The 20297-nt window shown below is 39.0% G+C and overlaps 1 protein-coding gene across 3 annotated transcripts in view; it reads right to left on the bottom strand.

Moving 5' to 3' along the window:
• Positions 1-1200, bottom strand: part of epha10 (EPH receptor A10) — a 157435-nt gene extending 156235 nt beyond the window's left edge. For 2 of the 3 annotated variants that reach the window (XM_025902390.1, XM_025902391.1), the window contains exon 1: positions 819-1200. In XM_025902390.1, coding sequence (XP_025758175.1) covers positions 819-897 — 79 coding nt within the window. In that variant the 5' untranslated portion in view covers positions 898-1200. The remainder of the gene's footprint in view (positions 1-818) is intronic. The other variant, XM_013272590.3, reaches the window with a different exon arrangement.
• Positions 1201-20297: the final 19097 nt, after the last annotated feature.

Below are 20297 nucleotides of genomic sequence, written 5' to 3'. Positions count from 1 at the left end.
GGGGAGATTCAAACAGTCAGATAAGCACTGAGTCAACATCTTATAATGCATCCCGTGGTCCGCGCCACAGCATCAGTGACTGAGTATGAAAAGACAAAGAAACCAGTTGCACAAAGATGCCGCGACGAAAGCCTTCCGTACAAGTCATATCTTTGTGGCAACAGCCCGAGGATTTCTTTTTCATAACGAGGACGGCTGTCTGAACGAAACTCACTTCCTGAATAAATCATAAACTAAATGTTAAAGCAGGCACCGGCTCTATGTGGGATCACAAATCTGTCACAGAGCATAGTCTACACTTTGTGCCTTTAAAGCAAAATCCTTAAACTTGTGCACATCACTATTTTTTTTTCCAAGTTTACCATCTAAACTCTGTAGCACTGCTGTTAAAGAGTAATCCGTTGTTTTTGTTTGCTTTTTTTGTGATAAACTAATAAACTAAAGTGACGTGTTTGTCTGTGTTAAACTGAAAGATTAAAAATCTGATGTATTATTCGGACGCTTGAGTGCCGTCGCTTTGAGTTCACTCAGCACAAATGCGTTTTCTGTCACACTACAGCTTTTTCAAACGCATCTATCGCTCCATTATCTCGTAATCACCGCCTCTCCATCTATCTCTCTAATGTTTTTTATTTTCTTTTGTTTTTAATTACAAGACGGTTTTCTAAGTCCGCCAACATTAATTCCCTCTCATGCACCTGCTTCTCATCACAGGACAAGTGCAAATGTCAAACTATCTTTACCGCGGACATCTGTCTCCTGATTAAGGCTGCCGTAGCCAGTTTGGGAACAACCGATCCGTTATTTTTTTCACATACCTTCTTCTGCATTGTAGTCTTTCACTTCGTTCAGCAATAATATCCAAAGCACCGAAATCAGCGTTTTACGGAGATCCATGTTTCTCTGGCCAGTTCCGCGGGGCTCTTGTCATCTCTCTCCAGCCTGCGCGCAACGCACCGCAGCAGAGACGCACTCAGTGTTTGAATCGAGCGAATGCCGTCTGGGCAAGTAGTGCGGGATCCGGAGAGCCACGCGGCCTATTTGATATCTCGGGGGAGGGTTCTGAAGGGGAGATTGACATCGAGCGAGCGCAATGAAGTGGGACGCGCAGTAGTGGATACTGCAGGGTCGACCTATCAAGGAACTGCAACCTGGAATCTTCACGCCAGGTGTTTTCACTGTCTAGAGCGAACAGACCCGAAACCGCAGTAGAGCTGCTTTTTCGCATATGTCGATGTGTCCTCACAGAAAGTGACGTGAGTCACTTTGCTGAGTAAAGACCTGGGATTTTTGGTAGTTATATCATGACGTGTGTTAGAGTTTAATGGGGATTATTTGCTTCTGTTCTCAAAGTCCCGTATTTGTTCAGTGAGCAGCAATTCTGAGAGTAATGTGCAGGACTGAAGGGACGTCCTGAGTGGGAGGGTGAGTAGTCGTCACTTAGCTGGTGTTGTTTCATTTGGATAGTGCGGGAGTTTTGTTTTATTAATATGTATATTACGTAAATGTAGCAAAGCAAGAAAATATATAGAATATATACCAAATATAATTTAAATCAAGGTAATTTAAATCATCATTGTAAAGGTTCACGTTTTATTTTTGGTTGCTGTGAACATACAGAAGCACTGAGCCAGCTTGGGCAAAAAAATACTTTAAAGTTACACAGTGGGTTTTAATCTAATTAACAAAAACAGTTTAAGATATTACAGTCTTTTCCTTTCAATTAACACACTGACTTGAGATCATTTCTGTAATGAAAATCACTTTCCTCGCCATGAGGGCTATATTGATTTGGTGCTACTTAAAGTGAGGAGACATGCTCATACCATTCTGCAGCAAGCAAGTAATATTTAGCCTTTTACGAGGTTTGTTTGTGCCTCAGTTTGAGTCCTTAAGACAGCAAGATGAATTAAAACAATGAAAATACTGTTTCAAGGGTTTGCATCATTGTAACCCAAAGACTATCACTTAACAGTCTCTTGTGTCTTCCCTCACTGTCATAGCCACATGCTGAAAGAAAGTGTACACACACACACACACACACACACACACACACTCACTCACACACAAACTACTTTGAATTGATCATTCTCACAGTTTAGCTTGGAAAGCAATACAGTTTATTGCAGATTGTCAAGCGAGATACTGTTTTTGTAAAGCGAGAACTAGTGATGTGAACACAGGTTGAAACTCCAATCAATAAAATCTTTTCTGAACGCTCAGAAGCGAGGCCTGCAGGAGATTCAAAGGAGCATCTTCACTATAGGACTATTTTTAAAAAGAAATCATCACATGTGCTTCATTCAAAATATGAAAACAGATTCATCTCGATGGCATGAAAAATGTCTCTACACAAGCAGTTCATATGATTGTTTCCATATAGATTCAGTTATTTTGATCTTGTTCATTTACATGTCTAACTGTTTTAGGTAGAATCACTCATTTGTCACTTACTTAAACTGAAATTATAGCTGAATAAAACCTGACTTCAGAGTTCAAAATTGAAGCCAGAAGCTGAAAATAAATAAGTAAGTAAGTAAAAAAAAAAAGAAGTAAACAGCCTATAGAAATGCCTCAGTGATATCCACCACTTTGCAGCTCTTCAGTGTGTACTACCAACCTTGGCTATTTAGCTACTTTTCAAACTTTAATGACATGGTAATTAAAAGGGTAGTCAGCACACCTAATTTCCCCCTTAAGCAAGTCCTGCAACTGCCAGACATAAAGCAGCTCTCTAATAAATGTAAGTACTTTTAATAGCGTGCACACACATAAGCTCCCCTTTCATGCAATTGTATGCAAGCACACTCTGACACAGTACAGTGTACATTCTTCCTCCTATATGCTTCATAATAAGCGGTAAGAATCATCATCGCAGTTTTCACCCAGCCCCCTCGCTATTTCTGCTCTCTCTACTCGACCACAAGCTCGCGCACACACATACGTATAAACACACACTCACACACAGATTATGGCCCATCAGCCTGACTGATCCTCCCCAGCAGGGGGGCTGGTAGCCTCAGCTCTGGGAGCTGATGAACATGATCATCTGTCCTCCTCTGTGGTCATTACTCACGAAGGACAGAGGCCAACAGCCCCACTCACTCATTCTGTGTCTCTCAGAGTCCATTATGTACATGCACACAATCGTCTATTTTTCGCTCTCAGTTTCACATCACATATCTACCACTTAAATGTCTGGAAAATTTCAAAGCTTAAATTCAAAATGTGGGATCACATTTGCTCTGGTATTACCACAAAGCACACGTGTCCTTGTTCAACTCACCTTATCATGCTTCTGTGCTGGCAACAGCCAGTGATGGAGGTATTATGTTTTTGGCTACTATGGCCAGCAGATTTTCATGAAAAAAGGGGTATTGAAGGAATTTTGACACACATAATCACAGGGCTTCATGGGTGAGCTGGTTATATTTGGGTGGTCAAAAACCAAAGTTCAGGCCTCTGAGGGCTCAGAAGGTATGCAGCAGTGATAATAAAATTTGACAAAAATGTCCGATTGGATAAATTGATGATGATATTAATATCTGAAAAGTCAAAGGTAAATTTCGTTGTGAGACTGGTGACAATGAAAACTGTGGAGAGAGTGTGAAGAATCCACCCCCTAATATCTTTGCAATTACATTCAAATTTCAAACCTGCCATGGTTAAAAATTTCTTTTCTATGAAAATCAACTGTACGTTCTGGTCATTCACTTAGACGGCAAGCATACAACTGCAAGGGAGTTATACTTTTTTTTAAAGTAAGGAATATTGTGTAGTTTAGTACACACTAAGGAGTGTTTTGGGGGAGCAGGATGGTAACAATAGAACGATAAAATAAACTATATTTCCCACAATTCATGGAAGGATGAAAGAACATGTCACTAGATGGAATTGTGTGCGACACTGGGGATATAATTTGATGAAGCTAAGGGCTGTAGCTTTGAAGTTGTTGTTTTTTTTCCACCAGATTTTAAAAACTTTTTTTTTTATCAATTCCTTTGTTCAAAGCATTAAAGGAAAAACTAAAACAAAAATAGCCAAAACGAATTGTTTGCATTTGGTTAAACCATTAACCAAATGTAAACAATTAACATCTATGATGTAATGCAGTGATCTCTACTACTTTTAGCATGCTAACCAGCTTCCCTTGACTTGATCCCTTGTAATATTGCTTTGAACTTCATGATAGTCAATTAACGTAGCCTCTACTCTGCCCTCTGTCCAGCAAAACAGATAGAAGATTCAGCATTGCTGAGAGAAGATATTATTCTCCTATAATTCAGACTTTCAGTCATTTACAGACTGCAAATGACTGAAACAGTAAATGCAATGTTGGCTAAAGTTCCTGGTAAGCAACACTGTAGGATTAAAAAGACTGCTCAGTGTCGTTTACCACATTTAGCTTCTTTGCACTCCACTTATGACAACTGCAGAAACCAGACAACACTGAGGACTCGAGCCATGTTTCCCTCAGCAAGCCATGATTGTGTAGCTTCTCAAGCAAATCATTATGCTGATTGGTTGTAGAGCGATTTCTACACTGTAGTGGTGACTGTGTATGACATCAGGAAACCAAGCACAATATGCAGATATCCATGTGTCATAGAAATTAAAGAAGGCAATAAGTTATCCATCTAAGATATTCATTATAGTGGAATTACACTGTACCTTATTCTTACTTCAGAACACTGCAGTTTTGTGTGGTCTGTTGAAATTAATGTGTATTACATAAACATATACATTTATACATATATATATAAAATTAGTTTGTTCTATGGTTCTGTGTTTATGAGAACTACTTTGTAGGGCTGGTTTTGATAGGTGCTATACAAATAAACTTTATCAGTATTATTAATATTTATTGTTAAACCCCTTCTCGACCCCTTCTGAAATAAAATATTCTAGATATTGATAATAAGAATCTTTGATAATAAGAATCATATAAATGTCAAAGAAGAAAAGTCCTACTCTTTGATTCATTCCTTTGTAAAAGTGCAAAAAGTTTTTTTCACCCCCCTCTCCTTCTGCCATGACATGCCCACACAATGGAGGTCAATCTACAGCAACACTTCCCGGTGGCGATGTGTTTGCATTATTGATCGGGAATACAATTAGGCTACCACAACAAGTAAAAGTAAATACCTTTGTGTATACAGAGGAGGCAGTGAAGCAGTTAATTGATTTAAATTCTGCACGAGCTCCATGTACACATATATGTACATGCAGCTTCATTACCTTGCAACAATTTCATGCCCAGGCTCTTTGCTGGTCCCTCCCTCTTCGCTTCACCTCACATATTTTTCAAAGATGGATGAAGAGGAGCAAAGTCACCTGACCTTTTCTGTTCCTGGCCTCTTTTCCCCATCATCTCTGCAGAGCCAGGGGTAGCAGAGATAATTAGGGAAGAGGTTACTGAATACATCTGTGACTGTTTAATCAGACATTTTCCACGATGATCTGAAACTTACCGAACATCCAACAAAATAAACATAAGGTAGCTCATTTTCTTCTTTCTCCTCCTTTCAGAGTAACCAAGCAACATAATTATACACCACAGACATTTTCTAGTAAGGAGCCCTCTGGACCAGGACTAAACAATGCTGCCTGTGATGTAGACTAGAAAATTCCCAGTTCCAACCAGGAATCTTTATTGTCATTCCAGCTTCCACCCCTCTGTCTATTTCTTTGTGTATCTGTCATCATAAAGGAAGAAAATATCCAGCAAATAATGTTTTCTTCACTATCCAACAGCTCTTGCTTGCTTCTGAATCACTGCCTTATGCCAAACACTTTGTTTTGTAAGATATCTCAGTTTTAGCAGTGCATGCATTCAGTTATTTTAGTGATCATGATGAGGAGCCCAATGACCCCCCCACCCAAAATTTAAAAAAAAAAAAAAAAAATCACTTTCTTATAGTGTATACAAAACAGTGCATTGGAGCATTTAATGGTGGGATGTTCCACACGAGCTGTGTGACCACATGCATGCACAATCAGCTCAATTCTGGAGGTTCGTTACCTTGCCACAGTGTCATTCTTGTATGCTCTTTTGTCCCCTGCCTCTATCCTCGCCCTTGCAGACACATCACAGAGGTGGTGGAAAATAGAAGCAAAAACACCAAAGTCACGTGTCTGATGTGAAAGATGCATTTTAAAGTCAACACGGGAGCAAAACGGAGAGGGAATTATATTTCAGATTTGCAATGTCAGATTTGGCTTATACTGTACCTCACTCAGATTAGCACAGTGACGCTGGTCATGCCCACACCAGTGGTCTATCTGAATCAGCCAGCGAGTGTCAGCTGACCCTCCTTCATAATCCTTCTCTTGGAAGCTGATTGGAAGCTGCAAGGCTCCCTGGTTAACTATCATTTTAGATTAAATAATTCAAATCTCATAAAAGCTTAAATATTATTTAACCAACTTTCCAAAAAGGGAGAGAGAATAGCATGACAGGGAGAGAAATACAAAGTACACTCAGGTGGGTGAGAAAAGGAGAAAAGGAAACGGAGTGGAAAAAAACATTGCATGCAAAGTGGGATCAGTAAGCAGCACTGTAAAGTTCAGGTTCACAACTGTTAACAGGAATTTGTAGGCAACACAGAAAATATCCAGGACGGGCTGGGAATTGGTGTGGAACTTGAATTTCTGGCAGTTAAGAAGCAGTTGAAAGTGAAACTGTTCTTTTTATTGGGAGCCAGTAAAGGTGTCATTGTTTTATGAGTGTTACTCGGATGTCAAAAGACATACTGATCTCATAAAATCTACAGTATATCATCAATAAAAGGAGATGTAGTTTGGAGGAGGTATAAGTCACAATTAGGGTGGTGAGTGGTTTTATTTGTGATACTCCAGTGGTCCCTCCTCCCGCACCTTCTACTATGTTACTGTAATTTCTGAGATTTAAAACGATCTTAGGAGGAGTGAATGGGATTGTGGTGGAACATGGTGGCTAGAGAAAATGTAGGAGAGGAAATGGAGTAATAGAAGGAGACAGTGAAGGGAGAAGGTGTTTTGATACCAGGTTCCACATCCCAGACGTATTGTGCCATAGCTGTGTTTGTCCCCCAGGGTGGACTCCTGCAGATTCTGCCACTGAAAAGGTGTTAATGTGTCGCTGAAAGAGATACGCACATATACTTTACACAATCATACAAGAAAAAGTTAACACACATTAATAGACCCACACATATATCCCAACAGCCACACTCACAGCAGAGGTGGCAGAATTAGATACAGATTGTTTTAAACAGACACGGGGGAGCAAGCGTCACTCTTTGCTTTATGTGCACAGAATCGTCATTCCCTTTACGAGATGATTAACTCCCAGGCGCTAATCACATCAACATTTCATAATGAAATTAGATTACAGATACGCTCTAACAATATCTCTGGATGCATTGTTTTTATCGCCTTCATTAGTATTTCTATAATAGCCTGTTTGTGATTTGCTAGTGGATTTATTACAATAATACTTTTCTTTTATTAATGCAAATGAGATAATAACTTCGGTTTGTGGTCTGGCTATAAATCAGACGTGTTCACATGTGCTGTGGAAGTGACAGAGGGGAAATAAAAGGTCACAGTTCATAAACTGGACTCATTGCAACACTAAGAGTTTACACTAGCTTTGAATCTTTATGTCAACCTTATTGCAGAAATATGTCACACAGGTGTCCTCACAGCATGTCCAGGGGTAAAATAGCCCATGAGAGGATGGCTGTCATTGGCTGGTAAGTCCTCGTGTTGCAGTTAGTTCCAGGTACAGCAGTCTTCTGTGTTATTTAAGTTTTTTGAAATGACTGATGTTAAATCAGGACATAATGTGGTCTCTGTGGAGAGAGAAGTATCCAGACTTTTTTAATTAAAAGTACCAGTGCTGTGCTTAGCAATGCAATATTACATTGCTGGGAAAAGCTAAACATTTCTTTCTCACAAGCAAAATCATTGGTCTGCAAGCAAGACCCTTACACATAGATGAAAACATGTTTGATGTTAGATTTCTGAATGGAAAGCATTTCATTTACCCTCATTGGTCTTTGCAAAATTCATTTGAAGATTAAATTTCTTAACTTACCTGGAACCCTTTTCATGTATCTGTTTTGGTCTTATAAAATTATACTCTCTGGCTGTTTGCTCAAATGAAAACTTTTAAATTAGACACCTCAAGGGTCTCAATAGCACTGCTGTGAGGTTTGGTTGTGTGTTTTGCGCACACAAAACTCATGCCTCTGACCTGACATTTTTGTCTTAGATCATCAGGCAACTGGAATTACAAGGAAGCACAGTGAAGTTATCTTACTAGTCACAAACAACATCCTACTTACACCATTCTGCTTCCAATTATCTGAAATTGGCAGCACAAGAAAATTTAAAAAGCCAATAGATATTTTTAGTCATTACTTTATCTTGGAAAATATTCAGAGTTTTGGCAGGAAACATAGGCATTAGAAGCAAATCCTGTTCTTGTGTCCGTGACAAACTTTTTCATCTTATCTTCCTTTCATTTCTCATTTTACATTCATCCAGTGAACAGAGAGACTAAGAAAGAATAAAAGGTTGCAGATTGACGCCAAGAAAGAAAAGGCGTGGAGGAAAATGTAAATAAAATCGGATAGAAAAAGAGGACACAGGAAAGGCCGGGCCAAGCCAACTGTCAAGTAGCCATGTGGCAGTTTGCAGATAAGGCCCGTGACTAAGTAATCAGGAATATACAGTGTGATCTACTGCTCACCGACACATTCCCGGATATGACATCTGCCCGGCAGCCTCATTTCTCAACCACAGCAGGCCGATTCTGAGGCGACTCACTCGGCAGGAACTGAATCCGATATCGTTTTTCCAAAGGACTGTTATTCCAGCCACCACAGCTACTGTGCCAGTATTTTTAAATATCAACACAGATAGCACAAACCTATCATGACTTCAGATAAAGTTCAATTATAGAGTTTACACAAACTGCCTTAGTTCATATGGAGCTGCGCGTGTGCCTGTTCCTCTTTAGCAGGATGATCCTTTTATATTTAAATCGGTGTGTGAGTGTGTGTGTGGTAGTTCGGGGTTGCAGGGTGGTTTATCAGACACTGAATACACTCTGTGCAGGTGATGGGAGATTAGGGAACGCCACTGTTTCCAATTTTTAGAGCTGACTTCAGACAGCCAGGAAATGGAACAACTGTGACATCTTTTGCTTTTTCGTCACCTTTTTTTTGTTCCTTTAACATTCCCCCGCCCTTCTCTTTCTACTTCCCTCCATCTTTCTCCCTGACTTATATTTATTTTCTACATATCAGTTCCTCTGGTCCTTTTTTTTTTACTGTTGTCCTGGTAAAATAAAGCACACATATGCCAACATTCAAACCTATAGCATTAAACCTTTTTTCTCAGTAATCAGAGAGATCCCAGTAACTATTGGTCAGATTCTTTAGGTGATGTGAGAGGTTTTTTTTCTAATCATGGATAAAATGTGAAAGAGTGGAGGATATGAAAAATCGATTGAGTTGAGTGAGGGAAGTAGAAAGAAGAGAGAATGAGGAAGCAGTGGACTGACTTTGAAAAATGTGTTGCTTTGCCAGCAGAGGCTGGATGTCTCAGGAGACACCAATAGGAATTCATCATAAGAGACAAATTATATGGCAGTACTATCCCTCTTTAACTTATATATGTACGTCTGTGTGTGTGTATGTGTCTACACTCACAAGCTATAACAAAAGAGTGTGTTGTGTGTGTTTAATTGGTGATTTTATAAGTTTGTGTGACTGAAAACCCTTCAATACATGGTTATCGCTGGGACTGCTCAGTGACAGTAATATTTAACCTTCACATCATGATACAATGCAACAAAAGACAGATAAGTGTTTGCCCATGAAGATTCGTATTTTATTGTCACTTATACAGATATTGAACCGACTCACACGATTCCCTTGTTAATGTCAAACGTAAACTTGAATCATATTTTGAACTTGTAACTGCAATTGCAAAAAAGCACCGACACTGAGTAAAATGTAAGTATGCAAAAATGTTTATATGCTATGTAAAAAACCAGAATTTAATGATTTGCAAATCATTATACTCAAATTTTTAAAGTCCGAGATTATAACAAACGCTGTTCATCTGGTGGAGGGTATGTAATACTGAAGATCTTAAAACACTCAAGGACGCCAGGAGCAACATTGTGTCCAGAGGCATTAGCAGATGTACTAACATAACAAGTTTCTGGAAAGTAAGAAGACCACTTTCTGCAATTTTCAGGGCAAAATGTGTTCCTTTCCCTGCTAGATAGAGGATTTCAATTTGCTCAAAAAGGCGTCCTTTGTCTTTTTTTTTCTGTCACAGGGAGGCAAGTTTAACACCCAGGCTCTTTTAATAAATGAGGAGCTATTCTCTCAAAATCCTTGGAGAATGTGGTTTGGCATTGTCCTCCTTAACTAAGAAAGGCTTTCCCTGAAAAAAAAGACGTAATCTAGATATCACCATATGTTTGTCGAAAACCTGCATATATTATTCAGCATTACTGGAGTCTTCATAGATGTGCAACTGCTTAAGTGTCCAGAAAAACCAGTGACATTTCTGGATCTTAACCAAAGTACTGTTTATTTATATATTTATTTTATTATCACATTACTTTTTGTCTAAAGTTGCTCTTGCACTTCATAATAAGTACATGTTGAAGATTAAAAAAAAATCGGTTTCAATATCTTTGTGCTGTTTTCAGTTAAAAGGTGAGTTTTAATCACATCATTGCGTTCTTTTTTACGCAGTTTTTAATTTGAATTTTATATAACAAGTTATTCTGAAATGAGTCTGTAATATCGGGTCAACAACAGCAGCTTCACAAATCATTAAGAAACCATAATATTACTTGCTGAATGAACCCCACTGCATATATTAAGGTACAGCAATTCATTGTGTGACACATTTTGTAATTAAGCAGCTACCTAATACAGGGCTCAGGATGTATAAATTAGATTACAGCTCCACAAATCAAGGGTATTTTAATAATATCATCACTGTTGCAATTAAGGCGTACAACTTTCTGCTCCAAAAAGCCCCTCCCTCCCCCACACACTCTTCATGATCTTCAACATGTACAGCGGCACAAATGTCTTGTTTATTAGACAGTAATTTTAGTATCCCGAAGAAAAGTAAATGATTAAGTGAATGGTTAAGCAAATACGTTCTTTTTTTATATGTAGCATGCTATAATGTCAGCAATATAATCAATATGTTGAATGTGATGACACTAATAGCAACAGCTATGACAGTTAATACTTAATTGTGTGTATATGTGAATAATGGCTTTTAGGTGACAATATAATTTACAGAAAGGTTCAAAGAGCCACATACATTTTGTGATTTGATGGCTGGTTGCTTGAGGGGAGCAAACGACCTCCTTGGGGGTCCAGCAGTGGCTGAATACTTGGTAATAAAGAGAAAGAAATGGACAGGAGAAGAGAAAGAGACAGCCACATAGCTAAAGTCTCGAAGAGAGATGAAGCACATGAAGGTGTACGACCAGGGTCAAACTGTTTTCATCACCCCTGTTTATTCCCCGGTGCAAGATGATGAAGACTTTAAATTGCACTAAGATTGAATCTTTAAAGAAATGTATATAAATATACTGGTTGGAGGCTGGCAATAATGCTTGTCGAAGAGGTCTACTTAAAGCACAAACCAATCTCATATCAATACACTGCCATAGATTGGGTTGCAGTAAGCACTGAGGTATTCTTTGCTATTATCTGGAAGCATAACAGATCTTCTTTCGCCATTTCTATTCTCACAGAAAAAGAACCACTAGAGGTAGATTACAGCTGATAGCCTTTCGGAAAAACAGAAACATCTGAATATAGACTCTATCTTGCTAAAGAAAAAAAAGAAAAACAATTTCTGTCTGTCTGCATCAGTCGAGCTACATCAAACTTAACTGTTGTACTGATGACGACCTAAGCAAAGTTTGGGGCCGTTTGGATGAGTGAACATCTAATTTTGCTGCTGGCAGAGAAATTTCTGACCTCACAGATGAGGAAGGAGCTTAGGTCAACTGGCTTAAGTCTCGCAGGCCCAAAACCCTATCATCAACCATCTGTTAACCACTGGTGTCAAGGGGAAAATTTATATTGTCCAACCTCGCGTGAATGCTTGATTGATTGAATGTGAAAGTGATCTCAAAGATCTACACGGTGCTGCACCAATAACCTTGCAACTAACCGCTAGCAGGTTGCTGTGGTCAATGGTAGTTTGCATGGATGATTCACTTCTATTTCATTTATATATCACCAAATTATAACAACTGTCACCTCGAGAAGCTTTATATTGTATATTGAAGAGTAAAGACTCTACAGTATGAGACATCTTGTTTATAAAAACCTGCTGCCTACTTGCCTATGTAGAGAAACAAGATTATACTAAGTGTTAGAAGAGTTTTGATGCTTTCGTATATGTGAGTTATAAAGGAACTGAGACTATTTAATTAACAAGTTCATGAATACTACATTAGTTATTGTGTTGCTTGTCACCTTGAAGGTACAGTAGGGGTATAAGTACAACTCTCTAGTTTTTATATATTGAAAACTAACTTTAAATCATAAAAAAAGAAAGTGCAGTCCACAAGGACATAAGAAACCACACCAGTTACACCACTCAGGCCAATAATAACACATCCAGCCGTCTCCATAGTGGTTTTATACTTCACTTTATCATCTACGTATGGGTTAACTCAGTGCATCAATAAATATTATTACTATTTGCTGTGGGTTTTTTAAAACCCCTGTATTAATATTTGTGTTACAAACTGCCATCTAATTAAGGAGATAGATCAAAATTACCTTGGGTGAGGTTGAGAATTTGTGGCTGTACTCCATGCACACACTTGAATCAAAATTATATTATTATACAGATGCCGTGATATGAAATTTTAACATTTCTAATTAAGGAGATATATCACAGTAACCTTGGGTAAGGTTGAAGATTTCTGTTTGTGTTGGTGGAGCGAGTAAGTACACGCTTTAATCGAAATTACTATAGGGATACCATGATATGAAATTTAGTATTTATAGCTCAGAATAAGGCGGCAAACTCAAGAAAAACATGGTGCATATGGCATTCTGATTGGGAGAACACGTAATATGAAAATTAAAAGTGAAAAATGTCTTTAAAACTCATCAAAGCTAACATAGCTTATGTGCTGCATGTCAGCTATTGAGCATTCAAAACTTCAAAAACTGCTTGTACAGATCTGACAAGGATTTCACCTTTGCCACTTAACCAAATGTCCACTTGCGCAGTTTGGACTTTCTATCAATCCCTAAAAGAAAGTTGTTGAGTCACAATGGATAACTGTGTTGACACTATCCGACAACATCCAAACAGACATAGACACATACAACACTTAATACATTGCTTTATTTACAAGGGTAAGATGAGCAGGAATGTCAACAGCTTTCAACTTCCTTCCCAAACATCCAGCATGCACGCTGATGCCGCTCAATTTTGAAGGGACAACAGTGCTATTTGCATAATTGATTGCACCTCCAACCTACAGAACAGGGTACAAACAGAGGAGAAAAGCAAACAGACTGATGATGACATTTGTTCTGGTGAGAGGATAGTGAGCTGTCTGAGAGATTAGTAAGCTGTGATGTAAGGTGAGTGGGGCAAAGGATGAAGAGCTAATCATATGCAAATTCAAAGCAGAATATTCATGCACTCCAATTGGGGTCTCTCTTCGGGATTTCTCCAGGCATGTGAATGAAAAATTGTTCCTCAAACTTTGGCTGAACTTTCCTTACCCTCCCTTGTCATTAAATATGTAAGGCTGTGTTGCAGGAAGCCAAATTTGGGTTGTGTAGACATGGAATAATCAGCATTTTTTTTTCTGAAGTTTTTATGAGGTGTCACAGTTTGGCACACGGTGTTTGTTGATATCTGTTTGTGCAGCATGTTCATACGTGGATGTTTTTCTTCTTATGAAATTCCAAGATCCTGTTTGTGTCTTACATGTGCACATCATTCCTGGCATGTGCATATGCCTTGAGGTTACATTTGGTTTTCAAAGTGCTTTAATAGCATTTTTAGAAGCTGTGTAAAACTCACCTCTACACCTGTACATTTAGAAATATTCGTTAAAAAGAATGCAGTTGGTATGCAGATCAGGTGGATTATTCCCTTCGTCTTGGCTTTAAATTGATGAGCAAAAGGCCAAATGAGGCTACCTGAAAGAGACCTGGATTTGATTAAGGACCAAATATCAAAGTGGCCCAATCAGAATTCACAATTCCTTTAAAAAAAAAACTGACAGTAAGTACTACTAAGAGCAATAAAATCAGATTTGGTCCACTTTTGCTCAGTCTGAACCTAGCCTAAGAGTGTTGTCCCATCTGTCTAAAATATATCAAGAACATATTTCAGCCACTTTCAACATCTTGTGAGAAAGCACTGAATTTACAGCATTGGAAAAATAGTTACATTAGATTGTGCGTAAAAGAATATTGAGACATTTTGTTTTCCCGTTTTACCCCGAAAATGCTGACATCACATAATTCAAACTGCACCAAGTGATGCCCCTTATTCAAACAAAATGATCACATAGCAAACCTTTGTGGAAATATTTGCTGACTCAGTGTTGACGCTTTATTTACATCCATCTCTATAATTATGCCCCTGAGCAGACAGTCATAGCCTCTGTAATTCATTCATATAAACACTGACAAATATGCACACACACCGGATAGATGCATAAACGTCCAAATTATGAGCAAACCCGTACTCACTCACATTCACATATAGACTCATAAATACATATGTGCTGTATGACAAAAGCACATCAAAAAAAAATGTTTTGGCATTCTCCTGTTACCAAACCCTTTACTCATCTCCCACAGGCACCGGCATGAACACACATCTTCTTCTGAATCCCATCACACACTAAAAATTGGTAGTTGGTCTTTTGTTTTGGTTTATTTAATGTGTGTATGTGTTTCTCATTATCACTTATTTAACCAGAAGTTCCTTCAGCCTGCAGTTTAGGTCCTCTTCAAGACGAGCAAAACTATATTACACCAGCTGCGCGTCTGATCAAAGTAAGAACGTCTGCTACCTCGCCTGTTGGAGCATGAATACAAAGGTAACTCTTCACAGAGAAATAGTTTTTCTCATTTTCTAACAGTCAGTTTCGTCTGCTTCCACCTTACCTAGCTACCTACTGCTGCTACTGCTGGTCTACACGATAATTAAAACAGAACACGACAGAGTGGCTTTTGTTTTCACCTTGTGAGTCCGTGTACATGTGTGCCAAATTGAACTTAAAGCATTTTTTTTCGGAGCTGTCTGACTGTTTCAAGGAGCATGCTATTTCTCACTCTGTGTTATCGTGAGCATGTGGTGAATACCTGCAATTATGTCCCAAAGACATTGCACTAATAGAAAGACACACACACACACATTTGTACTTGACTGGCTTCATTTGTGGTGCATTACTAAAGCCACTCAAATGATCACTATTGTATCCTTAGACTAAAAGGACACTGACTATGAAACATAAAAGCAAAAGAAAAAAGAATCAGTGCATCTTCTTGATTAATGCCTAAGCTATTAAGAATTATTACATTGTATAACCACAGTCTAATTTAATTCAAGAATAAAGTCATTTTATACAATTTCTTTGAAGAAATGCGTATCAAAATGCTCAAGTATCAATGGTATTTATTCTCTTATTTCAACTATAGAGCTTCAGAGGTGTAGAGAAGCATATTCCGTACCATGCATTTAGTCTTTATGCTAAGCTGGACTTAGCTTAAAGCAGCATTAATGCTATTTTTTGTCAGCAGATGAGCACTGAAGCTGCAAGAGACATGTTATCATTTAATTGCTGTGGAGAATTTTCTAGCAATGACACATGGAGCCACAATAGCAGCCAGCATTCAGTTGTGAATCCTGCTAAAGAAGAAAAGCAGTAGATTTCTCATCTATAACACAAGACTGTTTTTATTGTCCGGTAAGGCTAAAGTACTTTTTTATTTATGAAAAGTTTGGGGTTTTATTAAGAAACTGTTGTTTTAGTAATGCTCAACTCATTTGGCCACTGGCAGTTCTTGAAGGCAGAAAGACTGGGGAGTCACAAAGAATGGTAAATTCAAGGTTTTCCCTTGACCATGGTCATTAAAAGAGAATCAAAGAAAACATCTTGAATCCACTGAAGAATTGTGTTTTAAGATGCTTGGAATGACATGCTGTACCTGCCAAGTACAGATGTACCTGTAAAGAAAATTTTTAAAAAGACCAACATGGTCACAAATATTTATTAAATTTCATCAAATCAATATGTGATTTTTTTTTTTTAAATTTACTATGTATGAAACACTCATGACTGTCCTTTTACGTATTTTCAGTGCTGAAAATGTTTGCAACATACTGGACTGACTTTTTTTCAGAATTAATGCAAATTACATTGTTAAATAAAGAACAAGTCCTTTTCCAGGTAACTCAGTATACTGAAGCAATACATATATCTTCAAATACATCCTTTCCCTGTCACTATCTGCTGTCAAGTATTCACATATCAAAATAAAAATGGTTTAATGCTTTGATCAGATGCTGTTTCATCACACACCAAGATGCAAGTAAGGGTAGCTTCATACACAAGAATAGCCTTTGCAGGTGGAAAAAATAGAATAAAAATATGATATTTATTATCAAAAAACAAATAAATAGGAATTTTTCATCACCCGTCACATTTACCCTAACTAAACCAGAACAACTAAACCACCAGCCCACCAAGCCTCAAACTCCCAGTAGACTGGCTAGTGTCACCGACTGCACACACCTACAAACACACCAATGCACTCATTCTGTCTCACTTGCAGCCGAGCTCTCTATCATATTACTCTTCCTCCCAGAGGCCAGAGCATGAATCTTCATTCAGAGCGATACGAACAAAGACGGAGAACGTGATCGAGGGTACACAATGACTGCAGTGAGTCAGTGTTTGTAATGTGATTTGTCACTCCCTCTGTTCTCTCTCTGATGTGATTACGGGACGGGCTTTGGCCGGCCGTGTCAGATGAGATGGTGGTCTCTGATAGGAGAAGCAAAGCAGAAACCAGGAAGTGCTTGGCCTGCCTGCAATCTGTCACTGGACCAAGGAAGACCGGATCTGAAAAGATGACCACTGCAAAGACATCAAGGTATATTTTGGGGGGTGTACCTCAGTGAGTGTGTGTCTGAATGAATTAAATATAGATGGCAGCATTTTTTGTACCCCCCTCTCTCTCTCTTTCTTCTTCAGCCATGCCTATCACTTGATGTTATCTTTTTTGCCTTGTGGTGTTTTCTTTTTAATTTGAACTTTTATTTTATTTTTATATTTGCCCTTCTAAAGTTAAATTGGAAATTTTACAAAGCACTTTCATCATTTTTGTTTGGTTTTAAAGCTGTGGAAAAGGTGTTGTCTTTCTCAGTCAGAGGCCACTTTGGTCAGTATTGATGGGGATGGATGTAAATTTTTCATATATAAAATCTGAATATGTCACCATGCTGAGGTAGACGCACACATCCAATTACAGCTAATCTACTAGTGGTGACTGGCTGACATTGAGTGCTGAACTATATTTTGCCAGAAATTGTTATTCTCTGGAAAATTGGATCAATTTTGCAAATGATATTCATTCCTTCTCGGTTCTGCATACCACAAACTATTGTTATATAACCATATTTTTGAATTTTCAATAAAGATGCTCAGTGTGGTCTGTTTTCTCAACAATACGCTGCTCTCGCCGTCTTTTGAAATTGGCCCACGGGAAGCTTGGCATTTTATTTCTTTGTCTTTTTCGGGCCATTTTCTGTCTGCACCAGATCGTGACCAGTGTAATATTTGAGACAAACCATTGTCTCCATTTTCTTCAGCTGACAATTAGCACACATAAATTAGCCACACAATGGTTGCCAGTGGGACACAATACTCAGAAAGACCTGCGTGTACCAGAGAGTGACTGGGTCTAAAGAGCTCCCTCTCACTCCCTCTCCTTTGGCCTCTCACAAAAACATATCTTCCCCCATTTATCCCATTTTCTCTGTCAATCCCATCTTTTTATTTCAGTCTCTTCTCTGGCCATTTCCACCACACAATCTTTCCACCTCTCTTTTGCCCTTTCATTTTCTCTGTAAATCCTCCTTATTTTCAATCCCCCTTTTTTGTCATCTCTCACATGCTCAGTGCTCCCTCCCCCACTTCATTTCTCTCTCCGACTGGTGGCTTAGAGGGTAGTTGGCAGCTGTGACCAGGGTAGATTGGATGGACGAGTAGGGGGCTGGTTATGGCTGGCATGGCTCTTCCACTTGGCAAAGGGAGCCACGGGTAAATTGGAAAGGTAACCTGCACCCAGTGCCAGTGCTCAAGGTTAGCCTGGCTCCACATGGGTGCATCCAATTGACCCCCATCTGTTCAGCAGGGGTAAGCTAACCCAGTCTCAAGTATACCTGCCTATATAGTATAGAGAGTGTCACACATACGCTGTATGTATGGCACGTGTATACGCTAAGCCCGATTCTTCTACAACAAACACAACCATCAAACACAGTCATAGTCGAGTCCTGTCATCCAATGGACATTAGCTGGTTAACTTGGGTTCATAAGGCTGTTTATTGTTATGCATTTAAAACAAAGTGAGTTTAACTGCTTAATTATGTTTTACTTAAAGTATTCATCAACTTAAGTTAATTTTTTTTACTTTGTGTACATTAAAACATAAGATTTTTTTTTGACAGCAATAAATCAACTGATACAAAGACATAATTGTCTTTTTCTCTCATATGCCACTGCATCACACACACGATGTTAAACCTTCAGCTTCATCACAACTGAATCCCTCTACTGCTTGTTTCATTTTTCTTTTGTTTACAGCGACGTGCCATCACACTACAGTCTGCAGAGTATCACATACATTAGCACTGCTTGGTTAAATGACATGGAAGTACTTCATCCACACAATCACCCTGCACAGCTGGTTTCAGATAAGGCGTGTCGTCATTTGCAGAAATGTAATTGCAGTGCACTCGCCCACAGGGGAAGTAAGTGGTGCAGTAGAGGTAGGTGGAAGTGGATGAATAAATAATGAATCTACTTCAACGCTATCTTTAATCCTCGCAACCCCCCCACCCCACCCCACGTGAGCTGACCTCAGGAGGTAAAGGCATGCATACTGGTCCAAGCTAAATATATACTCTATGCTTTGCTCTAACTGCCTCGTTCACGTTAAAGCACTGAAACTCTGTTTTCTTTCTCTCACACGGGCCCTCAGGATCCCACAAGAAAATGAACATGCAGGGCCATACGAGCACAATACTTACATACACTTGCTTAGATATACACGTATGTGCACACACTCCTTTGGAGAACAAAGCTCTGGAATCACAGCGTCTTTGCCAAGAGAACACGAGGCTAATATTCCAGACAGTATCTGCTGTTCTCTGTGGTGGAGAGATAACGCCTTGGCCAAACATTACAATCAACAAGCCAGAGAGGTCATAGCCTCACCTAGGATAACAACTGCAGAAAAATGTTTATCTCTCACTATCAGCATGTCAGCCACTCTCACCTCCCTCCCCCTTCCCATCTCCCACCTTGCCCTCAGCCACCTTCTTCCCAGGCTTACACCCTCGCCTGCATGACCTCCATGAATGTGCACCGAAAAATTATTCTGTCAGAAAATGCTGGAGAAAGACTAAGGAAGGGGTAAAAAAAAATCCAATAAAATAGCAGAACAGAGGGAGGAATCCCATTTTCCACCTGCCATTCCCAGCGTTGGCAGCATAATAGCAGGCATCCCGGTGTTGGGATAAGCTGTGATAACAAATAGCTCAATCTGCTCTGTGTCTTCATCTGCTGTTCTATCTCGCTCACACAAACAAACCCGCAGAATTATGATTAATGGTTAGGACTGAGGCCTGTCTCAGGTATGAAAGATGATCCAGCATAGATCTTCATACAAAACACCATGGTGAGGTCATGTGCCGCTTGATTTCTACGAAATTACGAGCACAAGAGGACAAGTAGAGTACACTAGAGTATATTTGGATGACAGCGGGATGGTTAAATTCACAAATCGCAAAATCACCTTTATTAGTATAAGTGAAAATGACCCAGAATGTCTTTTTAAATTGTTCTATATTAAATATAGGAAAAAATCGAAAAGAACCAACACTTTTTTTACCCTCAGCCAGATATAGATCTGAGTCCTGGTGTGAAGCAGGCTGTTCAACAGACTATCAGTGGAGTAAACGGTAATAAAATTCTTCTA

The sequence above is a fragment of the Oreochromis niloticus genome, linkage group LG22 (assembly GCF_001858045.2).
Source record: "Oreochromis niloticus isolate F11D_XX linkage group LG22, O_niloticus_UMD_NMBU, whole genome shotgun sequence".
NCBI lineage: Eukaryota > Metazoa > Chordata > Actinopteri > Cichliformes > Cichlidae > Oreochromis > Oreochromis niloticus.
This window is presented reverse-complemented; position numbering and strand designations above follow the sequence as displayed.